Below are 25,492 nucleotides of genomic sequence, written 5' to 3' on the forward strand. Positions count from 1 at the left end.
TCCTCAGCTGCAAACTAATCCCTCTACAATATTACGAAAAATTCGACACGTCTACAATGCTTTTTTTATAAGTAAACATATTTGTTTTTCTTTTTAGACACGAAAAATTTGACACCTAACATCATCACGACTGCCTGAAATATATGACACTTATTTGTCGTTGGGCATCAAGATCATTCACAAAATCATGCTTCTTTCTCTTAACGACTGCTGCGTTGACGTGGAGAGGTTTGCTTACATGCCTTTTCCGTGGTGCCAGTTAGGTTGATAAAGCGTTCCTTGGAAGTTTTGCGGCGAATCTGGGTCCTTAATGAGATTTTGAACATTATCGAATACCTCAGCATTCCCGTTATTAAGAAAGATGACTTTATCCATGTAGTGCAAGTATCGTCTTTGATTGCAGACCATAATTCGCGTCTGAAAAAGACGTGTGGTTGGGCGTTTCAAAAACACTGAGAAACATCAAGTTATGAAGCTTCAATGTAGAAGCTTCGCACTGAGAAAGCACACTATTATGCGTTATTCTAAGCACTCATTAATATTGTAATAGAAGGGACATGTTTATGTGTAAACGGGGAAAAAACAAGGAGGTTATTAGGAAAAGCATTACATCGGCTGAATTTTAGTATTTCCTTAGAAATGCTTTAAAGAAACGAAATTCCGTATTTCATTAGTTGGTAACATCTACTACGCACAATTTGGGTGCTTAATAACCTTAATTAAGCGCAAATATAACAAGTGTAAAAGGAGCATCACACTGCTAATTCTCCTACACACCCGTGTTGTTAAGTCACGCCAATATCTCCGTCATATGCTACGACTCAAAATTTTCTGAAGCACTATATAATGTGGGAGGTATATACTGATTCTATCATTTTATTTGGTTGTAGAGAGTCTACAAATGTTTTACCTTGTGCCGAAGCAGGCCGTTATTCCCAATCACGTTTCTGAATATGCGGCTGGCAACGACAGGATCCAGCGCGCTAAGCGGGTCATCAAGCAGGTACACGTCGCTCTGGCTATACGCAGCCCGGGCAATGGATATCCGCTGTTTTTGACCACCGCTGAGGTTGGTGCCCTGCATGGTTTTTCAAGGAGAAAAAATAGGGCATTGTTCTGCGTTCTGAGAGTTCAGTTTCGGCATGGACAATAGCAAGGGTGAGAAATTATACCGCACATTATACAGTCTAGGCAGTTTCAGTACCCATGCGCTTAGTTATCTGATTCTGTAAAGACAAGTTTTGGGCAAGCCTAGGTACAAGCTGTTCGTAATATCAAAGATTTATTGCACGTCGAAAACACAGAACATCAGAGGGTGCCACACAATAAGCGCCCGACTAAACTAACTACTGCCACGAAGGTGATTCTACTGCAGTTCAATACTAGAAGCCTGTGTGCGATAATATAACAAAACTAGCAACGCAAAAAAAAAACGATTAATCACCATACAAAGAAGGTCAGACAGCAGTCCTAGTAATATATGCATCTGCACACATTAAGAAATTTATTAATGACGCACTTATTTGGCATAAGTGGCGCCCTAGCTGCGCAAAAAATATTAGCAGCCTAAGAATTGACAGTTGGGCTAGTGGGTAGTAGTTCTTGAACATCTTGAAAACAGCGCAAAAACGACACGGACAAGAGGAGGATAGATGATAGTTTTTCGTTCTACCTTATGTTGTCCCTGTCGATTTTGTGCTGTTTTCAAGATGTTAAAGAATTAGCAGTCCGAGCCGTAAAGCTTAGCCTTGCATGTGGAGGAAAATTAAAAAAATATATATCGGTAATAACTGGGCGTTATCTTCATTGTCAAATGCGTGGAAATGGGCTTTAAATGCTATTTGTTTTCCTGCGTTTTACATTGCGGTGTGATAGCCGCACAGGAAAGAAAAGCCTGTAAGAGCAGAACCCCCAACGGCCCTATGAGACCGTTAGCTATATTTTTGAGTAAGAGACTGGATTCCAAGAGAAGACGAGCGCGAGAAGGGGAGACAGAAAGTTAGGTGTCCAGATGCGATTAAGCAGTTTTCGGGTATAACATGTCCGCAGCAAGCACACGACCGGGTAGACTGGCGGAACACGGGAGAGGCATTTGCCCTGCTGTGGGTGCAGTCAGGCTGATGATGATTAAATGATGAGGATGATGATGATGATGAAACGCGATCAGAACAATCACCAAACAAAAAAATTTGGCAGATCCCACGCCTTGTGGGAATCGGTTTCATGCGAAGCAGTCAGCGCGTCGTTGCATGCTGCATGTTTTGGCTTTCAGCCAAGAGTTACGAGTTGGATCGACGTGTTTTTGTATGTGAAGCAGTTGTAAGTAAGTAGTGTAAGTAAGCCCACATGGAGGGCTTACCAGGCGTGTCGACCACACTAGCGTTTAAAAGGTAACTTATGGTCTGACGTAACGTCAGCACTCACGATAGAGCACATACGCCAGTATTATCGAAACTAAGTGCACTATACGGTGGGATGATGAGAATATCATGCGTAACTTTCCTTACCGTATTCCTCCGGGGTCGAGCAACGCTTGAATATAACTTCCTGAAGCGCAGGAATAACAATATAATGTTTGTTAGACTTCTACAATGTCCGCCGCGGTGGAGCAGTGGTTGTGGTGCTGGGCTACAGGTCCGAAGGTCGCTGTTTCGATCATGACCGCGGCCGTCGCATTCTAACGGAGGTGAAATGCTAGAGGCCCGTCTACTGTACGTTGTCAGTGCACGTCCAAGAACACCAGATGGTCGAAATTTCCGTGGCCCTCCACTGTGGCGTGGCTCATAATCATATCGCGGTTTAGGGACGTAAAATCCTAGATACTATTATTATTAGACTGCTATAAAAGCGCAACCAACACTGAAACCACAATTCACGTTAACCCATCATGAGACCTGTATCATAGGTGTATATGTAATGTTTTTCCTTTCTTATAAAATTGGATAGCCAGCACTGCAACCACAATTGACGTTGCACCAACATTACGCCTGCATAGGTTCTTTTTCTGTAGCAGTGTCAAGGCCAGACGTAGCCCTGTGGTGTAATACCTGACTGCCACGCAGAATGCTTGGGTTTGGATCCTGCTGGGGTTACAATTTTTATTCTTTGCATTCGTCGGGTGAGCGCTGCCGATGTCGGTTTAACGCTCTCGCATTTAAATTACCAATGTCTGTTCTCGTCGTTTCTGGGTAGATATAAACCGTCAATGCACTGGGCCGCATACCGGTACACCGTGGCTCGTGGTAAACTGGTATGTACCACACGTGTCTGCAGGAAATGGTTCGACGACGTACGTGAAAGGATTTTCACGTTATGCATGTCATGACCACACAATCATATTCGTCAAATCATCTTACCCTTTCATGCCAATTTCTGTCTTCACCAAGTTAAAGAGGCGATCACGAGAGCACCCAAACGTAGGCGGCTAGATAGATAGCATACATACGTAGATAGAAATGCGGAAAGTGTCTGGGTTCGCTAAGAAATGCTTCGCATTTAAAATTCGATATATAGAACGCACGTCGACATCTCGTCGTTTTGGTTTTACTTTATGTTTCTGTTCTGTGCCGCATAATGCTCAAATTCTTGATGAGAGAGAAAACTTTGATCAACTCTAGGATCGCGAAAATTAAACTCTTCTGTTAAGTGCTCTTTTTTAGTTTACTGATTCGATCAAGAAAGCTGCCTGAAGGTTACATTATTGAGTGCGCTTAGAAAGACCACGTTTCTGCGAAGAACAAAGTCGAGATTCTATATATAGTTTGCATCCGAACTGCAGTGAACACAACCTAAAATTTGGTGGCGCTTCAGTAGAGCTGTCCGCCGCCCTAGTGGAGAAAGATCGAGCCTGCTTTCAGCACTTTGCACTCATGGCAAATGTGTTTCTTGGGTCTTATGTCTCACTATCAGGTACGTAATACCAGAGTCTTTCAATACTTTTACTCGTCATGAAGCTTCCGTGAAAGTTTTATAGAGGGACACGAGCAGCCGCTAGGGGCGCCCTCGCCGGTGTGCGGGCATCCGAACGGCGCCGGCGCTGTAGTTCTACGGCACGCATCGGAACTAGAAAACGTGACTAAATGTACCCGTGAACGTAGATTATATCTTGAGAGTTATTTTACCTACTGTTGCTTCGTGAACTAGCACAACAGTGTGGAGTAATCGAAGGGCCCTAGAACCGCTCGCTAAATTTCACCGGCTCCTACGCACTTGCCAGGACAAAACGCTGGGGCATCAAGTATCGATTACAGGAGTTCTCGTCATGCTTTCATGGTGTGTCAGGTTACCATGATTTTTGACGCATACATAATTCTTCCTTGTGAATAGAAACAAGCAGAAAGGCCTTGTTCATTTGCCCTGCACTTTAACAACCAAGGGACAATTCACAGAGGCTAGCTGAGGGAAGATCTCATGAATCCGTTGTAGTCTATAACGGATCCATAGAAGTACCTACCGGCGAGGGGGGACAAGGGGGGCACTGCACTCCCCCCCCATTGTCAAAATTTGGGGACTATGCCCCCCCCCCCTTCGCGAGCAGTCACTGTCGACGGAACACTGGCAAAACAAGTGCTAAGGCGCAGTTTCCTTTCAGCATATACAGGCGTTACATAATTACGAAACTGAATTATAAACCATATTACCGGCAGCAGCAGATAACAAGACTGAAACTTGTGCTAGTTGGGTGTAGTTCATGATGGAACGGAAGCGCAACCATACACGGACAGAGGAACAGGAAAACACAGCGTTGACTCACAACTAATTTTTTTTTTTATTTCAGAAACGACAATTATAAGGGCAACCCCCGCGTATGTCACCCGCATGCGCGAACTCAAGGAACACAAAAATTTATTGCGTACCTACAAAATTCAAGCGAACACACGAAAAAAAAAACAGTATACAGCAACTTCGCATACGCTGGTATAAAAATTAGTACTCGCAATAATGTAACGTCACCGATGGTTCACTGACGCATAAACGAGAATGTTTCTTAATGTAGTATATACGTCTCGGTTAACTCTCTAACAAACTTGTTCTTAAGCCTCTTCAAAATAATTACCTCATTGAAATTCGGTGCGCACTCACATCTGTTAACATGTGAAGCCAAATGAGCATACCCTCTGGTGTTTAATGGATGCTCATGTTCTTTCAACCTAATGTTCAGATACCTAACCATTTTTCCGATGTAAGACGCCCGCACGTCAAAGGAATCGAATATACCCCTCCCATATTGCGTGGCACGTGTTGTTTTCTATGTCTAATTTTACGAGCGTTGCCATCTTCTTTTCCGTATATATTATCTTGAATTTTCTTCCAAACCCTGGCCAGCTTGTTGGGGACGGACAAAGCAACATTTATGCTCTGTCTTGCACCTACATTCTTCATGCAATGTGATAAACGATGAACATAAGGAATTGTGACCGATTTTCTTTCTTTATTAAGTCCATCTTTGTTCCCTGATGGCTTTCCACCTTTCACCCATTGAAGTTTTTTAAGTACACGGCTCCTTAATTGTGAATTATCGTAAGGAGCCGATCTTAGCGTTTTAATCTGTTTGTTAAAACTTTCTTGTAGAACATGAAGGTAGGTCTCACAAATGGCTGACTTCAAACATGACGTGATGATGGCATTTTTTTACAATCTTTGAGTGACCAGAATAAAAATTCGAAAGCGGTTTTAGAGCATCTTCGCGAACATATCCAAAAAACACGCTGTTTCCTAAGTCTCAACGATATCCAAAAACTGAAGTTCACCTTTTTGTGGCGCTTCGCAAGCATACGGCCAGGGGTTGCCTGCATAACTGTCGCTTCTGAAATAAAGAGTTAAGTTGTGAGTGAGCGCTGTGTTTTCGTGACCCTCCTTTTAACTGTCCGTGTGTGGTTGCGCTGCCGGTTCATCACGAAGCAGCACAGAAGGCTGACTTTCAAACCATACCACAACACGTGGTATAGGTTTTCCGTGTTGGCAGCCGCCTATGCGATGCTTTCACACCTTGCATTTGGCAGGAGGAGGCTACCGCTGAGAAGGGGCTCTCTGACGTCAGACTATGGCGTCCTATTTTCATTCCGTTCTACCTGATGTCGAACTTACGTCACTGGCGACGCATGCGCGGGCTAGAACAAAAAAAATGTTATGAAGGTGTCGATAAATTGCCGTTACTTTATAGTACAGGAAATCCTTTTCTTCTTCACGTACAGCATTGCTAGTATATCCTGTGGCCTATCAAGAAAACGAAGGCGGTATTATGTCGACCACGGAGAACACTCATGAGTTAATTAAGTTAAACGACGTAGAAAAGCTAGTACCCATCATCTAGGCGATTGCATGAATATAACTTAGAGAACACATGACGTAGGATGAAGAAGTCACCTTTTGATTAATAAACTCTCGAAATGGTTCTATTATACGCGAAGTTTTTAAAATACGTTTTCCGTGCAAATGTCAAGACGCTTCTTTAAAACTACCGTAAAATTCCGAGCAAGCGCCCCCCCCCCCCTCCTCCCAACGAAGTCGAAATTGCCGGCAAAGTGTGTGGGGGGGGAGGGGGGGGGCGCTATCTCGGAACGGCACCAAAATTCACAATGGCGACAAAATTTTCGCGCCAGACGTTGCGCCGTCGCAGCGAGTTCGAGGAAGACCGAAAGGCACTTTCGCAAGTGAATTAGAAAGTGAATTAGAAAGTCGCAAGTGAATTAGAAAATACACATCGCAATTCTTCAAACAGTACCGTCGTCTAGGGCCCGCTCCCTTCCACAGAAGTGTTTGAGTAATCGGTTGTTTTAAACAATGTTACAACGGTGAAAATGCCTTTGAGTGTTTGATATTACCTTGAAACCACACTGTAACCAACATAACCTAATCAGACAGTGCAAGCGCGGTGTTTTTTTTTTTTTTTTTTTTTTTTGGTATAGGCGTGTTAAGGTCGCCGCAGCAACAAACGAAACTGCGGCAAGCATAATAATTGCTCGTATTGCACAGGTAGCATATAGTGTTATTCTCTAAGAAGTAAAGCTGTGCGAATAGCAGAATTTTGGGTGCGAAGCGAATTCGAATACTGAAGTGTGAGTGCGAACCGAATTGAATATTTTTCGAATATTTCTCCGGATATTTTTCGAATACTTCGAAGCGCAATTGCAGAAAAAAGGTTAGAGAGGATTCCTAAGCATATTCTTATGAGATAGCAACATGAAAATGTTTCTTTTCGCTAGGTTGATGAAGCATTGGTGGGGTGGTGTTTAAAAGTTGTCTTATCAAGAATTAGGCAATGTAGAGGCCGCATTCTATTTATGTACATGATTTGGTGCAACCAAAGTGTTGCCAACAACACTTTACACGTGACAGGCAAAGATGCCATTTCCTCAGCCTCTCTTCCTCTTTCAACTTCTGTGGAAGCCCAACTGATGTGGCGGACAAGGGTGTGCTCCCTTCAAGTCCGGAGTTCCAAATCTGCCTCGTACACGTCGATATATAAGACCATCTGAAATTTTGGATGCTAAAAAGCTTCGGCTTCCGATTTTTCAGACTTCCTGCCCAAATTGCAGGTCCAAAATAGCATTATTTGGGCCCCCACTTCTGCCACATCTTTCATCTCCATGTTGGAACCAGCGTTTTCTTGAGTTAATACATTTGCGACGGTAGCGGAGCTTGAAAGGCAGCTTTGCCACAATACCAAGGTGTATAGAGGTGAAGCATATTGAAAATCTAGGGACCACTTCCAATCGGACGTTGTCTCTTGGCTAAGTTCGACCGTAACGGAGCTTGGAAGGCAGCTTTGACGCAATACGAAAGTGCAATGAGGTGAAGCATATTGAAAATCAGAAGGGGTCACTTTTAATCGGACGTTGACTGTATTTGTTTTTGGGAAGTTCGAATAGTAAAATTCCAGTGCGAATCGAATCGAATAGCAAACACTATTAAAAAAATATTCGAAATTTCGAATATTCGCACACCCCTACTAAGAATTTTCAAGCGAAGTATTGAATTGCTATCCCTACCTTCTCACCAACTTCCGTCAAATCTCGAGCCTCCAACCTATTGAGGTCGTCAATCAGTTGGCAACACCGAAGAACACGGTGGTAGAGGGGGACATCCATAGGCTTGCCGTACAAAATATTATCTCTGATGGTCATATTGTGCACGACTGGAAGCTGTGGAGACAATGCTACACGACCCTGAAAGGACGACAAGACATGAATAAATTGTCAGGAGTATATGATACCACACATGAGAAGACTGGCATATGACGGAAACCGAAAGTTTTAAGTGCTAAAGCAAACAAGTTTAGTTCTTTAGAGCTCCATACTCATCAGGATATGCCATCATCACCATCAGCAGGCCTATTTATGCATATTGCAGGACGAAAGCCCCTCTCAATGGTCTCCAACTTGCCCTGTTCTGTGCAAGCTGACTCCATTGTATGCCTGCGCTTGTCTTTTTTTAATCATTCCACCTAACCCTCTGCCGTCCTTGGCAACATTCCTCATACCTTGGTATCCATTGTGTCACTTTCACTGACCACTGGTTATCTGTTCTACGTATTGTATAGTCCACCCAGGTCCACTTTCATTCACTTTATGTGAACTAAATGCTGGTTACCACTGTTCGCTCTCTTTTTACTTAGCTGTATTCTTACCCATGTTACGCCTATAATTTACCTTATATCGCACGCTGCGCAGTTCTCACGTTCATCTTAAGTTGTCTTGTTATCACGATGCGTTGATGGGCTAGTTGTGCGTATCCATAGTAACGTTCTGGCGCAAAATACACAACACACGAAAGATGAGAGGGCAAGGGACTTTTTCTGTCGTCTTCATTGCGTTATGTTTCATTTATCTGAAAGGTAGTTATTTGTTATCCTCCAAGGTTCTGTCCCATATGTCAGTACTGGCAAAATACAAACTGCTCTAACGCACTTGTTCTAGTGCAGTTACTTTGACTTGATAAGGCACAGCCTCCGCCCCTATCAAGATAACATCGCGTTGTCTTTCATTGCGGTCGTTACCTACGATATTGCTGTAGCTACGGTTATGAACACGTTCCTCATAAACGCGTCGGTTTCAGCTAGCAATGCGTGAAATCCAATGATATATCTTACAGTCTACCCTGTGCCGGTCGTCGCAGTAGTACTAGGCGTCACACAGTTCGCGTGACCGCAGGCGCGAGTGAATAAAAACATAAAATAATTTTCCTTAGCAAAACGGGATTTGAAGCCGGGCGCTCACGTTCCGAATGCCAGTGTCATAACCACTGTGCTATACACCCACGCCAGGAGAGCATGCATTTATTTAGGCATATGAATGCGCCGTACCGACGATTTTAATACAATTGAAAAGTAGAACACGTGCTAGGGCCGTTTCATTTAACTGTTTTTTTTTTCACAATTAACATAAAGGCATAGACCTAGCGGTGCTTTCGGTATAAAGTACCGGGACAGCGATTGGTACTTTCCTTTGAGAATGACACTAATTGTAATAAACGAAGGCAATGTATTTGGGCGCGTAAGTGAGTCATCTAGATAGCAGGGAGCGCATGCTTGGCAGGATACGGCAAATCACGTGATGCGAGGCGTTCTCTAAAGGCTCGTTCACACCGGCGACTAACAACGGTCGCGCGACTAAGTTAGTCGCAAACGGTCGCAAATGGCCGTTTTGATCGCAAAGCGACTGCTTTGGCTCAGTCGTTCGCTGCTAGATTTTTCAGTCGCGCGACTGCAGTCGCAAACCTCTCAGCCAATCACATGCGCAGGAACAGGACGGGGCAATGGCAATGCGAGCTATATACGAGCAGACGCGAATTTTATGTGGCGACATATATAGGTCGCACGCAGGTGTGAACATCGGTCGCTTTGAGTCGCTTTTTTACCGCCAGTCGCAAACGGTCGCACGACCGTTGCTAGTCGCCGGTGTGAACGAGCCTTAAAACAACATTGTCTGTGCCTGAAGGTCACGTCATGTCGCTTGGACCAATCAACTGTAAGAGCGCGTATTTGAAATGTAGCGGCGGATTCACGACAACACCGTGATCTCTCTCGCCATTCACACACCCGGGCGCTGACAGCTTCACTGTCCGACGGTTTTCACGGCGTGGAACGGGCTCAATGTTTCACCGCACTGTAGGACTGACTGATCCCTCGTTTTTGGCGATTGAGATCTTGTGAAGTCTGCATCGCACTGGAATAAGACAAAACAGACTGTTCGTAGATTTGTGTCCCTGTTCTGCTACTTGACGCTTTCAGAAAATCTGCTGTATAACGCGTCAATATTTACACCAAGAACGTACTAAACTAATATAGGCGATGTTGCGGCGGCAAGCAGAGTAGCAAAAGTTCTACGTCTTGCTAGGTGAGGCAACTCTCGTGTGCGACCTTAGTACACAGATGACCCGCTTATGCACTGAAGTGCTGAATTTAGAAGAAATTCGACCGACGTCCTTAGATGTAGTGGGCTATAGCAATTGCTAATGCAATTGCTCTTCAGGGAGGGTGATTTGGCATCTCCCCTGTTCCTAGCGATGCCACGGAGACGGCAAGATTTTGTGTAAACACCTATTTCAGTGTTGAATCAACCTTGCTTTCGCTATCTACTGATCGATACGAATTAACCGTAAGGCACTTTTGAATACGTGCGATATCTAGCTGTCAAAGCGGACATCTAAATTGTACGCATTTGCCATTTACCGCACCGCGTTGAAAGCCGCGCTCGCAGTATTCTCTTGCCTCCTTTTTCAAAACGTCTTCCAACGCCTCTCCTCGGCGTAAGCACTGCGTTGCCAGCTGACCATCTATCTCTCCAATACCACGCGAGGGGTCGCTGCTATGCTCGCGGGTAAAATATTTTTTAGGATTGATGCATTCTGGGCTGTACCTTGAAGCTGCTCATGAATACATGCGCTTCCTAACAGACCTCCACTTCAAGTGCAAACATTTACGGCAGTCCTCCGAGGGCCAAAAAGTGAGCAACAACGCCACTTGAAGCAGTCGACCCGTAACAGTTCTTTTACAGCTAAATTCTGTGGTTTACGTGCACACCAAAGAACACGGGAGTTTTAAGTGCGTAGCACCTTGGAGGCCCGGCTCGTTGTCCACTGTCGGATGTCGCATGGTGACGCAGTGGCCAATACAGGCCTAAAACAACGCTAACAATGCTCAAAACCAGTGCAAAATAAGCGAACAAGGTCTAAAATAATATAATCTACAGAAATAAGCAGGAATTAATCGCAATTATTTACCTTAAAGGGGTATTGACACCATTTTTCGAAGGAGAGTTTCTACTGCTACACAAATCTACTGTATACAGAGACGGCTCTGATCTTATTTTGATATTAAAATCAATTTTTCCATGGCGCACCTATTGGCATCAACACTAGCTTGACGTCAGGCTACATTACTAATTCTGGCGACTTCACGCAGCAGTCTGGCTAGTTGTGAAGACGTCAGGTACCAAAACTTCCAAAATGGCCACTCGTGCGTCACCAAAACAGTCAAAAGGGTCGCCTGTGCGTTACCAGCGGAGCCACGGTAGACATGTGCGCCGGACCCAAAATCACCGGCAGCAGCGCGCCGGTGTTTCCACCTCCGGCGGCGGCGCGTGAACGGCGCGGGGTTCATCGGACCGGCGGCGGCGCGGCGCGCGGGGGGAGGGCGAAGCAGTGAATGCGATAGGTACACGCCGTAATGTTACATAAACGAGGGCTAGCAGCTAACTTTTTTTGCTCCGATCTCACTTAAATCCACAAAACGCTGGTGTATGGCAATACGGCCGCTCCCGGGAGAGAAGCGGTTTTCGGTCAGCTTGTCGTATCAGTGGTACGTCCGAGCGCGAAGCAGTGAGATCACAGCGCTCACAGCGCGTAGAAGGTATACGAGCCTTTCGCAGGGGGAGGTCTGCCGAAAAAGCGCGCGTGCCAGCGCTCTCGACCACGCCCTTATAGTCAAAGTTCACAGTTGCTGCTCGAGTTACGCAGTCCATCTCCTTAGACATCCCTTCCTGCTTCTTCGCCCAGCAAATGACGGGCGGGGCGTTTCCTTCTGCTTGAGGAGCAATCGAAGGCAGGCCTCGCACGCAGGTTGATGTTATTCCGTGTGACGGAGATGGCCAGCTTGTTTCATACCTGCTTTAGCCATGTTCCTTGCCAACGCTCGCAAGCTTATACTCGCGGGTAGAAAGTACAATGCGTGGAGCGATGTTATCGATTTAGAGTTTATATGGAACATGACGGCGACAGTGAAAACCTGTCCTGGGCGTCCATACAATTGCTAAAGCAATAAAGATATACAAAAAAACCGTCGAAGCGCGCTCGCCTTTTTCTTGGAAAGCTGCATCGTCTCCGCTGTAAAGAGTGCGTCCGTTGGAAGAATCATATTGACGCATATCCGGCGCCTTTTCCATTGGTTTCGTTCTCGCCTCTAATAACTTTCTTACAGGGGGCATCTCCTCGCCACCCATTTCTTCATAAAGCACGCGTACAATGTCAGCACTAAGCGTTGAACCTACCATGATGCCGCGCTTGTCGGCTACAGTCTGTTATCTCTGCATGCGCGGCCGCAAACGCACAAAATAGAGCGAAATCAGTTAATCGCGCACGATAGTCGTGCGAGAGAAGCAAGAGCGGGTGGGCAGCTGCATAGCAAAGCAGTATGGGAGACAATTATTTCTCGTACATGGACCAGTCGAGATATGTACCCTGATGATGTCACGTGAATCACTGTTCTGGCATCACGAAGTGCGCCAAAAGACAAGAAACGCCAAGAGAGAATAACGCGCTCGTTGTTTTTGTTTTTTGTTGTATTTTCAGAGGCTGTTAGGGGCCCTTTATAAAAACAGGGCGTGCAAACACGGACACAGGAAAGTAGTCAAGACAACAAATGCCGCTAACAACTGAAAAATCACACAGAGGCGGAAACGAAGGTAGACACAAATATTTATCTGCGCATTTCCACGTAAGGGACCATACCTATCAATCAAGTGCGAGTAGTGGTCTACGTGAGAGATAGCTGTTCACTCTCTCGACTTTTCTCTTATGTCTGTGTTTCCACGTCATGTCTTCTTAACATGAATACATACCAACTAGCTCAGCTATATTCTAAGTTTGCCATTCTCCTTACTTATGTATTTATTTATCGATTTACCCGAGGAAGAATGAAAGAAAAAAGTGTACTAACGCACCGAGGTAAATATATTACTTATCTGTTTTATTTATTTATGCACAGTGTACTAGGTCCAAGACTCCAAGAATATGCTATCCAGCGAGTTGGGTCGTCGCCCTTTAAGGCTCAAGGACGCGGCAGCGTTGAGGTCAGGCAATACTCGTGATATTTCTGGAGAAGAAAAAGATACTACAACTTCTGGGGAGCTATTCTCGATGCGTTCATGCAAAGGAGATGTCCACAGTCCATTTCGGCAGAGCGCCTTCAGTGATTCGAAAAAGCGGTGAGCCGTGATGTCACCTCGCTCTTGACCACGTCGCCGCACCGAACCCGCAAGCACATTCCTAGCGTAAGAAGAGAGTGGACGAAATGCACAGAAACAGGAACTTTTCAAGTCTGAATGTGTCCCTGATGTTTGAGAACGATGCAAGAAACGCGTAGCGACCTTGCAGCTGCGTTAGACGAGCGGCCGCATTAAACTTAAATCGATGGCTAACACGATGAAAAGACATGTGCACCGAAAATTGGATCTCTGAGGGCTGCGTTCGTTGCATTGAAGCGCATTCCATCCCTATCATTTGTGTCGAGAGTGTTTGAAAGCTTCGTGATGTCATGTTGGCGCTGCAGAACAAGAACTGGAAACAGGGGGCGCGCTTCGAGCCGAGCTCCCGCTATTCAGCGGCTGCTAAAATGGACTGTTCATTACACGGACACTTCGAGAAGAGCTCCTCCGGCGAAACGGTTATTTTATTTCCAGATTGCCCATTCGAATTAAAAGAAAAGACTAACGGCGGCGCGGCGCGATTATTGCGCGGCGGCGGCGGCGGCGACGGCGGCATGTTCTCTCTTGGGACTTCGGCGGCGGCGCTAGCGGCGTGACCAAAAACAGGCGGCGGCGGCGGCGGCGGCGCGGCGGCGCACACCTCTATGCCACGGTGCGGAGCGAGCGTGGAAACGTCAAGACATCTCGCGCGAGCACGTGATGAGAAGCTCATATTGTGTTGTGACGTCAGGGTACAGTACGAACCGAAACTAGCTTTTAAAAACATACTGTAATTACGCCTTCAGGGAGCACTCGCGCTTAACAGTACATTTTCTAGGCTCTTAAGGGTTTGCCCTTACATTTCATGAGCAATAGATGTTTATTTCATGAACAATACAGATCATGAGGAATGAGAGAAAAAGCTGCTTTTAGTCAGCTTGACAAAGCTCTCACCCCGTGTATCTTGGTCTTCGGTGAGCATTTGGCCACAGATATACTATTAATACATCAATAGAATATATAAAAATTATATATACAAATCATTAAAATAACAAGTTTGCACACTATTATCATCGAGAAAAGTAGTACAAATTATATAAAAAAACAGTACAGTAAATAGTACATGATCCTGCATACATCCTTATGCAATAGACAAATTCTTAAACTTTTCAGTTTATTTCAGAATAAAAGTAAGAAAGCAAAGGCACAAAAAAGAGGATACAAAAATAGAACAGGGCATAGAATTAATGTTATATGTAATATTGCTTAAGCTGGTCGAAAGTGAAGTACTCTATATGTATGTCCTGTTCACAAAAATGATTTAACATTCTAGGAATGAGACAACACGGTCTATCTTCACCATAGTTCTTTCTGCTGGGAGGCACATCCCAATATTCAAGATGCCTAGTGTTATAACTACGCGCATTTAGTTTTAGTTTAGTTAGGTTGCGTAGACGATGAGTGTCTTTCTTAATTTCATTCCGCAGTGCCAAACTTAGTTTAAAATTAAAGAGGTTGTCTAAACTAATTAAGCCGTACTTCTTAAGTAACGCTTCAGCTTACTGATAGGGAGCAGTGTTAGCAACTACATTTATTATTTTGTTTTGGATCCTTTCAAGTTTCAAAATGTTTGTAGAAATGGTGGTTCCCCAAACAAGAAAGCAGTATTCGATGTAGGACATAAATAAAGAGTTGTAGATTAAAAGTCTGCTCTTTGTTGGCAATGAGTCGCGATGACGGTAGAGAATTCCTAACGCACGAGCCATTTTGTCAGCTACATGCTCAGTATGCGAGTCCCATGACATATGTTCATCAAATACTACACCAAGAGTTTTAAAATTGTTAACAACTTTAATGGGGCTTCCGTTTAGCAGGAGTGAATTGCACGGTACAAAATTCTTGGATTTTGCCCGAAACACAACAGCTCGCGTTTTGGAAACATTTATAACTAGACCATTACACGACGCCCATTCCGCCAGCTTAAGCAAAACCTGATTAGCACGCTGGAATAAGCGGTCACTCTCATCGTCGACCAAAAAAAGCGTTGTGTCGTCGGCATAGATAATATATTTACCATTGGGGTCCACATTACCTATATCATTATTGCATCTATTGAAAAGGTATGGTCCTAAAATGCTACCTGGCGGTAGTCCAGAGGAAGTGCTTTTAAATGAAGATACTGTGTTGTCGATAGAGACACACTGCTTACGGTGGCTAAGATATGATTGGACGATTTGTCGAGCCTGACCACGAATGCCATAGAATTCTAATTTATGGATAAGAATATCTCTAATAAGAGGATCGAATGCTTTCGTAAAATCTATAAATATAGCAAGAACATACTTCTTGTCTTCAATGTTCTGCAGTATAAGATCTTTTTGATTAAGGAGTGTTAGTTGCATGGAATGGTTTTTACGAAAGCCTAATTGAGATTATGTAATTATGTTTTTTTATCGGTAAAAGACACGAACCGAGAATACAGAGCTTTTTTGAGAATTTTGGAGAATACGGTCAATATTGAAATTGGTCTGTAATTTGCTAAGCGATTCCTGTCTCCTTTTTTGTACAAGACACAAACTTTAGCCTTCTTCTGAAGTTTAACATTGAATATACCGTTCGAAATGCTAAGGTTAAATACATGAGCTAGAGGTTTAGCAATTAAATCTGCAATGAATTTAACAGGACGCACTTGAATTCCAAGATATCACATCAACTACTATTTCTTAACTGCTTCAACAGAAGGCAAACCTCATCTTCTGATATGGAGTTTAAATACACGGAATCAACATGGTCACCTTTCAAGTATCTTAAAGGATTACCTGGAGCCGTAGAAAAAGATAAATTTGTAGGATATTCATTGACCATTTTAGCTATTTCGGTACCTCGAACTACTTCGCAATTAAGATTAATTTCATGTGTGGTAATATTATTGCTTCTCCCAAGTACTGAGTTAAGCTTTCTCCATGTTGCACCAGCGTCCTTCGACACCTCCGAAAACATATTGTTAAAGTAGGCATCTTTAGCTCGCTGAATTTCTTTATTTAAATGGTTACGGTATTTTTTGAATTCTTTAAGTAAAGCAGGATCACGAAGTTGAATGAATGTGTTATACAAGGAATCTTTTGTTTTGATTTTGGCGTGTAACTTGCGAGTGATCCAAGGCTCGCATCCCTTGAGGACGTGCCAAGTATCTATACGGAAAGTGTGTGTCGTATAAATTTTTGAATTTACAATGAAAGTTATGAAAAGCCGCAGAAGCATCGTTAGAAGTAAGAAGCTCAGTCCAGCAAGTAGTCAACAATTCTTGGCGAAAACGCTCGAGGTTCTGAGACGACATACTTTGCACTAAAGACCGGGGTTTTGGGACTTTGTGGGCTTGCGGCAATACCATGTATATTGGTAAATGATCACTAAGGTCACTTGCAATAACACCGGATTGTACAGTACGGTCCACTCTTTGAAAGGAACACGCGAGCGCGCCGCCGGCGGTCCGCGGAGCGCTAACTGCTGGCGAAATTTGGAAACGCGGAGCGTGCGCGTAGAATCACAAGGGCGGTTCGTGTCCCGCGTCGTCTGCTACTTCTTCGCCCCAGCGCTCGGCGCGCGCTAGCGAATTTCTACATTTCTACGGTTGGAAGGACAAGCTCTGCATCTCTGCATCGGGCATACATTTCTTTGTCTGTTATAAAAAGCGGCCGGCTCGCGCGAGCAGCATGTTGAAAGCTTACGATTAACTTATCGGTGAGCACTTGGGCTAGTTGCTAATTCATTTTGAGGGAAACCGTGCAAAAAAAAAAAAAAAAACGTCGACAAAGGGAGAACAGAACAGCACAAGCGCATGTGCTTGTGCTGTTCTCCCTTTGTCGACGTTTTTTTTTTTTTTTTTGCGCTGTTTCCCTCATAATGAGCACTTACACTAGGTTACGCAAGTGACAGGCTTCGTTATCACTTCCACAGAATTCCACAGCTGGAGGCCCCAGTCGAAATTTCACCGCGAATCGCATCGCATCAAAACTGGCGAGAAAGCAGTGCAACAAACAAACACCTTTTTTTTCTGCCTGCTGATTACGCGACAAGGCGCAGAAAGGGTGGTGGCTACATGAATCGCACTGCCGGAAAACGGAAGCGCTGTCCAGCGCTCGCCAAGCGCAGGGCCGGCAATTGTAGCAGAGAACAGCGGCAAACGCGGTCCTTACGCCTTTATGCGCGTGCGCCGCGTTTACAAATCTCGCCGCCAGTTTGCGCCACGCGGGCCGCCGGCCACGCGATCGCGTGTTCCTTCTAACAGTGGACCGCTCTGTACATTTGCGATATGACAACTCACAATAAAGAAATCAATTAGAGTTGCAGTGTTTCGACCGATTCTAGTTGGCGAATTAATAACATTGACTAAATCAAACTTTTATACAGGGAGGTCAACAGGCTACTTTCTTTGGTATTAATGCACATATTTATGTTAAAGTCACCACCACACGCAATAGCCAGCTTATTTCTAACACAGTAGTGAAAGTACTCTTCCAGATATTCAAAAAATGGGCCAGAATTCACACTTGGAGGGCGATAAACGTTAGAAAACATACACTGATTTATTTTTGCGGATAGTATTTCGCAGTCACCATTTGAACACGTAAAATCACTGATAAATACACGTAAATAAACGAGAGCTGAAAATTTCTGTGTCAGTACCCCTTTAAATCGCGAGAAACGCTTCTGGAAAATTCGGCTGATACGCGCTCCGCGCCATAGAGGGCGCTTCCGCCTCGGCAAGCGTAGAGTGCCCCGATGCGCGCGCCCCCACGTGCGTGGGCATCAAGGCACTGTAGGCTAGCGCAAGGTCACTATAGGCTAGCGCGCAATTGCTGAGGCGGTCGCAAGCGCTGAGTTAGCGGGGTGCCCGTGCTACGCGCTTCCTCATTTTTCACGGTAGTGGAGCTGTATTAAGCGCAGGATTTAGTGCGTAATTTAGAACTACACCAGGGCCTACACAAGAAAGACATTAGCGCAGGATCTAGAACTACACAAGAACTACGTTAGAGATACATTAACCGCAGAATGTTTTTACTGAGCGCCACAATTAGTGCCAGGCAGATAACGTTCAGGAATGCTTCAACTTCGGCTAGTTGGTGCGGCATTGGAATGTTCTTGCGGTGACCGAAGTGCACGGAGGACAGACGAAAAAAGGGGACAGGACAAGTTGTGTGCATTCTAATGTTCTTGCGCACCACTTGCTTATCCCCTTTTTTTCGCTAGTCCTTCGTGCATTTTGCTCAGCACAAGAACATTACAAAGGCGTGTCGGATGTTCAACGCAAGTAGGGCATTTCATACTGCACGGGCTTTTTAACGCAATTGCGTTAAAGCGTTTGATATATCATACAATCTACTCTATTGTGGGAGAGCGGGGAACTGTCCATTAATTGTGCTCATCACCGCATAGCCCTAGAAAAAGAATGCCTTCCGCGCGGCTATTACTAACACCGCGAACAATGTGCGTGATTCATTGTCTGATGCCCGAACTCGCCTGGTGGGCCTAGTTGCTTCTGGAATACTTCACAATATATTTTTATGAGCTAAGCAACTATGCATGAGTGGAAATAGACTTCTGCGAAAAGATTGTCATTCACACGCACCCTTAAACCAGTCACTGTGCCTAAAAAGAAAGTTCACGTACTTAAAGGGCCAGTAAACAACCCTGCGGTCCAAGATGTGCGATCAAGCAATAACTGCGCACATTTACGATGTGAACATGCTGCCGCAACAACTTTGCGAATAAGTGCTGTAATAAGGAAATTACGGGGAGTAGAACAACCCGCTTCGGCCGCTTTCGGTTTCACGCTCGGCCTTCCCACACTTCCCACACCGAGAGGGGTAGGCGAAGCCCGCTGTCGTGACTACGCCCACTTCGACAATGTAACACGGCGTCAGCGATCGCGTCATTGGTATGCAGCCAGTGTCCGAGCAAGGCTTACTCCACGTGTCGCTCTTGTCAGAGCGGCGCGGTGAAAAAGCGCGGTAAATGCGCGGCCAAAACCGCATCATCGCACGGCCAAGGCGCCGTTTCGTAGTGCAGAGGACCAATGGAAGAAGTCGGTGCTGCGTAATGTTGTCCATGGGCAAGATTACGTCACTTCGCATACGAGGAGGATTAGACACGCGCTGGAGAGGGGCGCGGGAATTGTTTTTCTGAAAGGTAGCGTCTACGCGGGGCGCAGCGCTGTGATATTCATGTAGTGTGATCGCCGCGGTGGCCTGCACGAATTGTAAAAAATAGTAGGAGTCTGTTTACTAGCCCTTTAACAGAAAAAAAGGGGTCGATTCGAAGAAAAGGGCTAACGAAGAAGTAGGAGCCTGTTTCAAGCCTCTTCAAGCTATGGAGTGAAACTTTTTTGCATTTTGCCTCCTTTCAAGTGCAACCGTCTAGGCCGGATATCAAACCAGCCCTCATATTCTTAGTATTGCAATGGCGTAGCCGCTAAGCTGCCACGGCGGGTGTACAACAGCTCAATTTGCACCGAGCGAGAGGCGATATAAACCAAGCCACTCGTTTCAAAATGGCACAGCTGTCGAAGTGTTGTCAGCGTCTCAGCTCTCTCAGCGCCGGTGTCGCTGCCTATTGCAGATGCTTTCTTTATCTTTGCATACACTGCGAGACATTGCAATTGCTCTGCAGTGGCACAAGTTTTATGCCACAATCACAAATCAAGAACTGATAGAAATATGCCTGCGCCACACAAAGACGCAAACTTCGCCTTAACTACGTTTATTTTAATGGAGCCGCGCGCCCTGCAGGACCTCAATAAAATTTTACAACCAACCAACCAACCAACCAACCAACCAACCAACCAACCAACCAACCAACCAACCAACCAACCAACCAACCAACCAACCAACCAACCAACCAACCAACCAACCAATCAACCAGCCAAACGATAGACTGCGTCCAGTATATGGGGCTTTCAAATGTGACAATCCTCGCGGCGGATACAAAAAGCTGAATAAATGATGCCTTCTTCAATTTTGAATGTTTCGTTTCTCGACGTTACGGCGTATAATATTCGAGAAGAAAAATGCGCACCGATTCTAAATCCTGCACTAAATGCAGCTCCACTGCCGTGAAACTTGAGGAAGTGCGTAACACGGGCACCCAGCGATTCCCGTTCGTAGAGTTCCCACTGCTCCGTTTACATAACCGTCGATGACGTCATTTTTGAGGTAAGCATGCAGGATTTCCTCGGCATGAGTAGAATCTTGTTGAGTAAATTCGCAAACTCTGTGTGCGACATGCGTGCTACTCATTGCTGCGCTTTATCGACTTCCTCCTTGTTACGGCAGTTGACATACGTGTCGCCTGCCGCGAGTTCCGTCATGTTGTTTCCCCTTCAGATGTAGCGAAGAAGGCGCCGGAGAAGCGCCGGTGGGTGGAGCAAACGCGCGCTTGGCGAGGCGCCCTCTTTTGCGGGGCTCGGGGTCATTTGCAAGGGCTTTTAGCAGTTTAAAGTTAATGCGATTAGTTTTTGGTTATTTCTGTTAATACATTGTTTTAGACCATGTTCTTTTATTGTAACCTGGTTTTGGGCATTATTTGCAAGCCCTGTTTGAAGCCTGTATTGACCACTTGATTTTGAGCGTTATCACTCCACATGAGATCAACGGACGGACGACAAGCCGGGCCCATAAAGTGCTGCGCACTTAAAAGGTCCTTGGTCACCCCACCATTGTTTTTTGCAAGGACTACGCGCCATCCTCACCGTGCACGTGACTTTGCCTTGAATCAAATGCATGTCTCCCAGAACCGCAGCAAGCAGCGACGACTTTCCGCTTCCAACGGATCCCACAATGGCCACGAGGGATCCAGGCCGAACCTTCAAATTCACGTCTACAAGTTGCGCTTTTGGTTCGCCATCCATTGACATTGGCCATGCGAAGGAGCATTTTTCCATCATCACTAGACCTGTATTCAAAAGCAGAAAAAAAAGACAAACCAAAAAAAGTCCGCCGTAGTATATTAATCGAACCAAGTACTTCGTTTCAACCAGTGCACCTATCTCATAGCACAGCACTTGCGAAAGCTACGTCTCCAGCATGAAGGTTAATAAACAAAATTATTCCTACGTAGACATGAGACAAATACCGACTGCCACGTGCACTTTATCCTTTTCCCTGTGGCCGGGTTCCATCGGCTAATTGTTACACGTGTTTTCGCATCGGCCCCTGTAATGAACTACATGAACAATTCAAAACTTCTCCAACGTTATCGATTGGTGTACTCTGCAGAGGCCGCATTCCGAGTTTTAGATATCGCCATGATATCGCTTTTAGTGCTCAATGACTGCCTGTTTGATTAAAGGCGGCGCAGATGTCGCTTCGGTCTTGAGACGTACGATATTCTACGTCACGAAAAGCTACACTGTCGCCGAATGGGACCGTCTCAGAACGCGGGCCCTTGCTCGACGCGAATGGTGCAGTACTATCTCGAATGTGCATATGTACTACAGGGTTGTCCAGATCTAAGGTTAACACATCACTCGTATTCAAGACCTTATAGAAGGTCATGTTTAATACATAATGCGGAAAACTATTATTGGGTTTATAGACATCATTATTAGTCGCCATATGATAAACATTTGCCTCACAAAAAAGCGTAAACGTGCTAGGTTTACCGGCTTGCATTAATGAGGCGTTCACCTTAGATGAGGTCGACACTGCACATACATGGGAACACGAGTGATTGTGATGGAATCTTCCGTGACTCGCGTGTGAATAGCGGATGCTTTAGATCCGCGGATCACATTTTCCACGACCAACAACCGTGCTTGCCGCTGTCGTACTGTGAGTTTTGATTGCGATAGCAGTTATATGGCGACTTCCGACGGGTTTTTGCCTTTTTGCCATCGCCATTGCCGTCGCCTTCATGTCCCGTATAAAGTCGAAATTGATAACATTCCCCCGCGCATCGTATGTTCGACCGCGGGTAAAAGCGCGCGAGCGTGTGCGACGAGCGCGGCTGATGCAGAGATCAAACGAGCCGGCCTATCTCCGTCGCTCGGAGGAAGAATGCAATAACGTCACCGCGATCGGGAGGCCTGCCCTCCAAGCGGAGAAGAAACGCCCGCCAGTCTTGAGCGCGCATGAAAAGACGCGATGGGAGGAGGGGGGGTCGCTTGAGCAGCACCTTTGAACATTGATTCTTAGGGCGGGGTCGCGATCGCTGGCGCGCGCGCTATTTGGACAGCTGTCAACGGGCAGCTCGTATAGCCTTCTACATGCTGCGCTCTCAACGCCGAAGAGACTGTGCGGAAAGAGCATCTCTTCCTGGAACGGCCGTATTCTCTTACGCCGGCGTTTTGTAGAATTACGCGAGATCGTATCCAAAAGAGTTAGCTGCCAGCCACACTTCGTATAACTTTTTTGATGTTCTTGGTTTGCTGGGCCCATGTTCCCCATTTAAAGAGTTGAATGCTTCAATCTTTAACGATTTGGATGCTGCATTCTCCACCGTCACTACCTTGTGCTGTCGACCGTGGCGGGAGCGCAAAAACAGCGATAAACGAGACAAGTGAGAAGGTGCCTCTGCGCGGTTTGCTGCCCTTCTAGTCCGTGCCGTGAGACTTGACGTGGCTCGACATGTGCCCCCTCCGACTCCTGCTGTGTGGCACGCTGCTTCGGTGTCCTGAACGAAACGCAGTTGAAGCGAGGTACCCGGAACGAACAGACCTTTTATATGCAAAGCATTTCTTAGCGAACTTCTGCGACTTTAGCGTATCTATCTATCTATCTATCTATCTATCTATCTATCTATCTATCTATCTATCTATCTATCTATCTATCTATCTATCTATCTATCTATCTATCTATCTATCTATCTATCTATCTATCTATCTATCTATCTATCTAGCCGCCTACGACTTTGTTTTGTGGTCTCCTGGCCGTTTCGTTAATCGGATGTATACCAATATTGGTATGGCATAACATGACCGTATTACGAACATAAATGACAGGTCATAACATGAAAATCATCACACGCATATCATGAACAGCATGATTTACATTCCACGGCTTTGGGGCTCTTGCGGCCGTTCCGTTTTTTGTGAGGTGTGTGCATATATTGGGTGTACAAAGTTAGGTTTCATGGTTTTGTTAAAATTCAACACTAGGAAGAACGTAAAAACCATCTTTGTGTGCAGATAAGTTATGTATCCAAAATACGCATGCAAGACGGTGAGCATCGGCGCAATGTTCCTGCCTGATGTGACGAGCAATCGTTTCTTGCTATCAGCAGCCGATAGCAAAAGGGTAACCGCTATCATCTTTGCCTATGCCTTCCACCCGTCGTCAGATGAAACGCCGCACGCACCTGCCGCGGCACATACGGGAGCAAGCTTTGTGCCAGTGCTCATCGTGTTGCATGCGTAATTGCGCAAACTGCACTTAAATTTTGCAGGGGAATATCTCAGGGCACGGCTGAAGAACTCTTCCAAATGAAATTTTGTAGAAGCGCGACTGCCTCCAGCTTTTCAATAAAGGCATGCCCGCTTGCTGCACTGATTAAAAAGTTCATTATTCAATCTTAGTTAATTGGGCGGCTGACAGTGATAACCGCGGTCTCACTTTCTTTCCCCCTAGCTAAAAAACTGATCTTCACAGGTGGTTTACACGTACCTCCCAGTGCTGAATTATAAGAAAAACCATAAAGCTTAATTTTGAACATCCTGTATAGTGGGGATTAGAAAAAAAAAGTGATTGCTGTGAACCGATTTGTCGTGGCCAGTGTAATGACCTGATCCCACGCACTGTGGGAATCGATGTAATGCGAAGCAGCCAGCAAAGAGCTCCATACATCGTCTTGCTTCTCTTTCAGGAAAATGAGGTCATTCATGTCATGATATCTAGTTCACTTAAGACATGTTTGTCATGCATGTATGCATGTACAATCTTTTATATAATGAAATGTATATCCTGATATATACAATGTATGACTCGCCATTTATGTTCGGCACGCACTCGTGGCATGCCATACCAATTTTGGTCTATATCCAGTTAACAAAACAGCCTGAAGCGCACCAAGACAGTGTGGTGTAAAATAAGCCGTACATGACATGCGTGAATGACTTGCGTGTTAGGACCTGTCATTCATGTTCGTCATACAGTCACGGCACGCAATACCAGTTTCGGTGTATATCAAACGTCGCATTTAAATCATGCGTATATGAAATGCATATCATGATTGTCATGTCACCACCTGCCAGTAAGTAGTGTTCATCATACAGTAGCGTCGCGCAACGCCAATATCGGTGTATGTCAAGCTGGCCAAATGGCCGAGAGCAGGCAATGAGCGTGGCATGTAAATCAAGCCCTACACGACATGCATGTCACGATTTTCATGTTACCACCTGTCATTTATGTTCGTCATACAGTCCCGTCAGGCAATACCAGTTCTGGTGTATATCAAGCTAGCGAAAGAACCGCGATCAGACCATGAGCGTGGCATATGTAAATCGCGCCCTATACGACATGCATGTCACGATTGTCACGTTACCACCTTTCATTTATGTTCGCCGTACAGTCACGTCACGCAATACCAATTTTGGTATATATCAAACTAGCCAAACTGCCGCCAGCCGGCCATGAGCATGGTATGTAAATCACGCCATACAGGACATGCATGTCATCATTCTCATGTTACCAGCTGTCATTTATGTTCGCAATAGAGTCACGTCACGAAATACCAGTTTTTTGTATATCAAGCTAGCAAAACCAAGGCAGCAGTGCAGCAGGTCAAGGCAGCAGTGCTATGTACACTTCTCTACGGTTTTAATATGATCACCTCGTGCAGAATGCATACCCATTGACCACCTCGCGTATCGTGCTCATAATTTTAACGTATGTATACAATATATCTTACGCGTCTATACAGTGAGTGATCTTAGGCGTTTCTACAGCCACACTGCACTATTCGTTTTACCCCAGATGTCATCAATGACCACATTTTCATAGTCGTGACAATAGTGTATGTTTCCTAGAGTAGAGCGTATTGTTTTTATTTTTTTTCTGCTTTTTGTTCTCTTTCTCTCGCCGTGTAGCTGGCGCAGC

General features: G+C 45.2%; 1 protein-coding gene across 1 annotated transcript in view; it reads right to left on the bottom strand.

The window, feature by feature from the left end:
• The window catches only part of LOC119399177 (ATP-binding cassette sub-family C member 2), a 72,080-nt gene extending 50,771 nt beyond the window's left edge, over positions 1-21,309 (bottom strand). Inside the window, exons 1-4 of the mRNA XM_037666026.2 lie at positions 21,151-21,309; positions 7,992-8,168; positions 911-1,078; positions 337-417 (exon numbers count right to left, since the gene is read on the bottom strand). Of these exons, the coding sequence (XP_037521954.1) occupies positions 337-417; positions 911-1,078; positions 7,992-8,168; positions 21,151-21,309 (585 nt within the window). The remainder of the gene's footprint in view (positions 1-336; positions 418-910; positions 1,079-7,991; positions 8,169-21,150) is intronic.
• Positions 21,310-25,492: the final 4,183 nt, after the last annotated feature.

This window comes from Rhipicephalus sanguineus, chromosome 1 (assembly GCF_013339695.2).
Source record: "Rhipicephalus sanguineus isolate Rsan-2018 chromosome 1, BIME_Rsan_1.4, whole genome shotgun sequence".
NCBI lineage: Eukaryota > Metazoa > Arthropoda > Arachnida > Ixodida > Ixodidae > Rhipicephalus > Rhipicephalus sanguineus.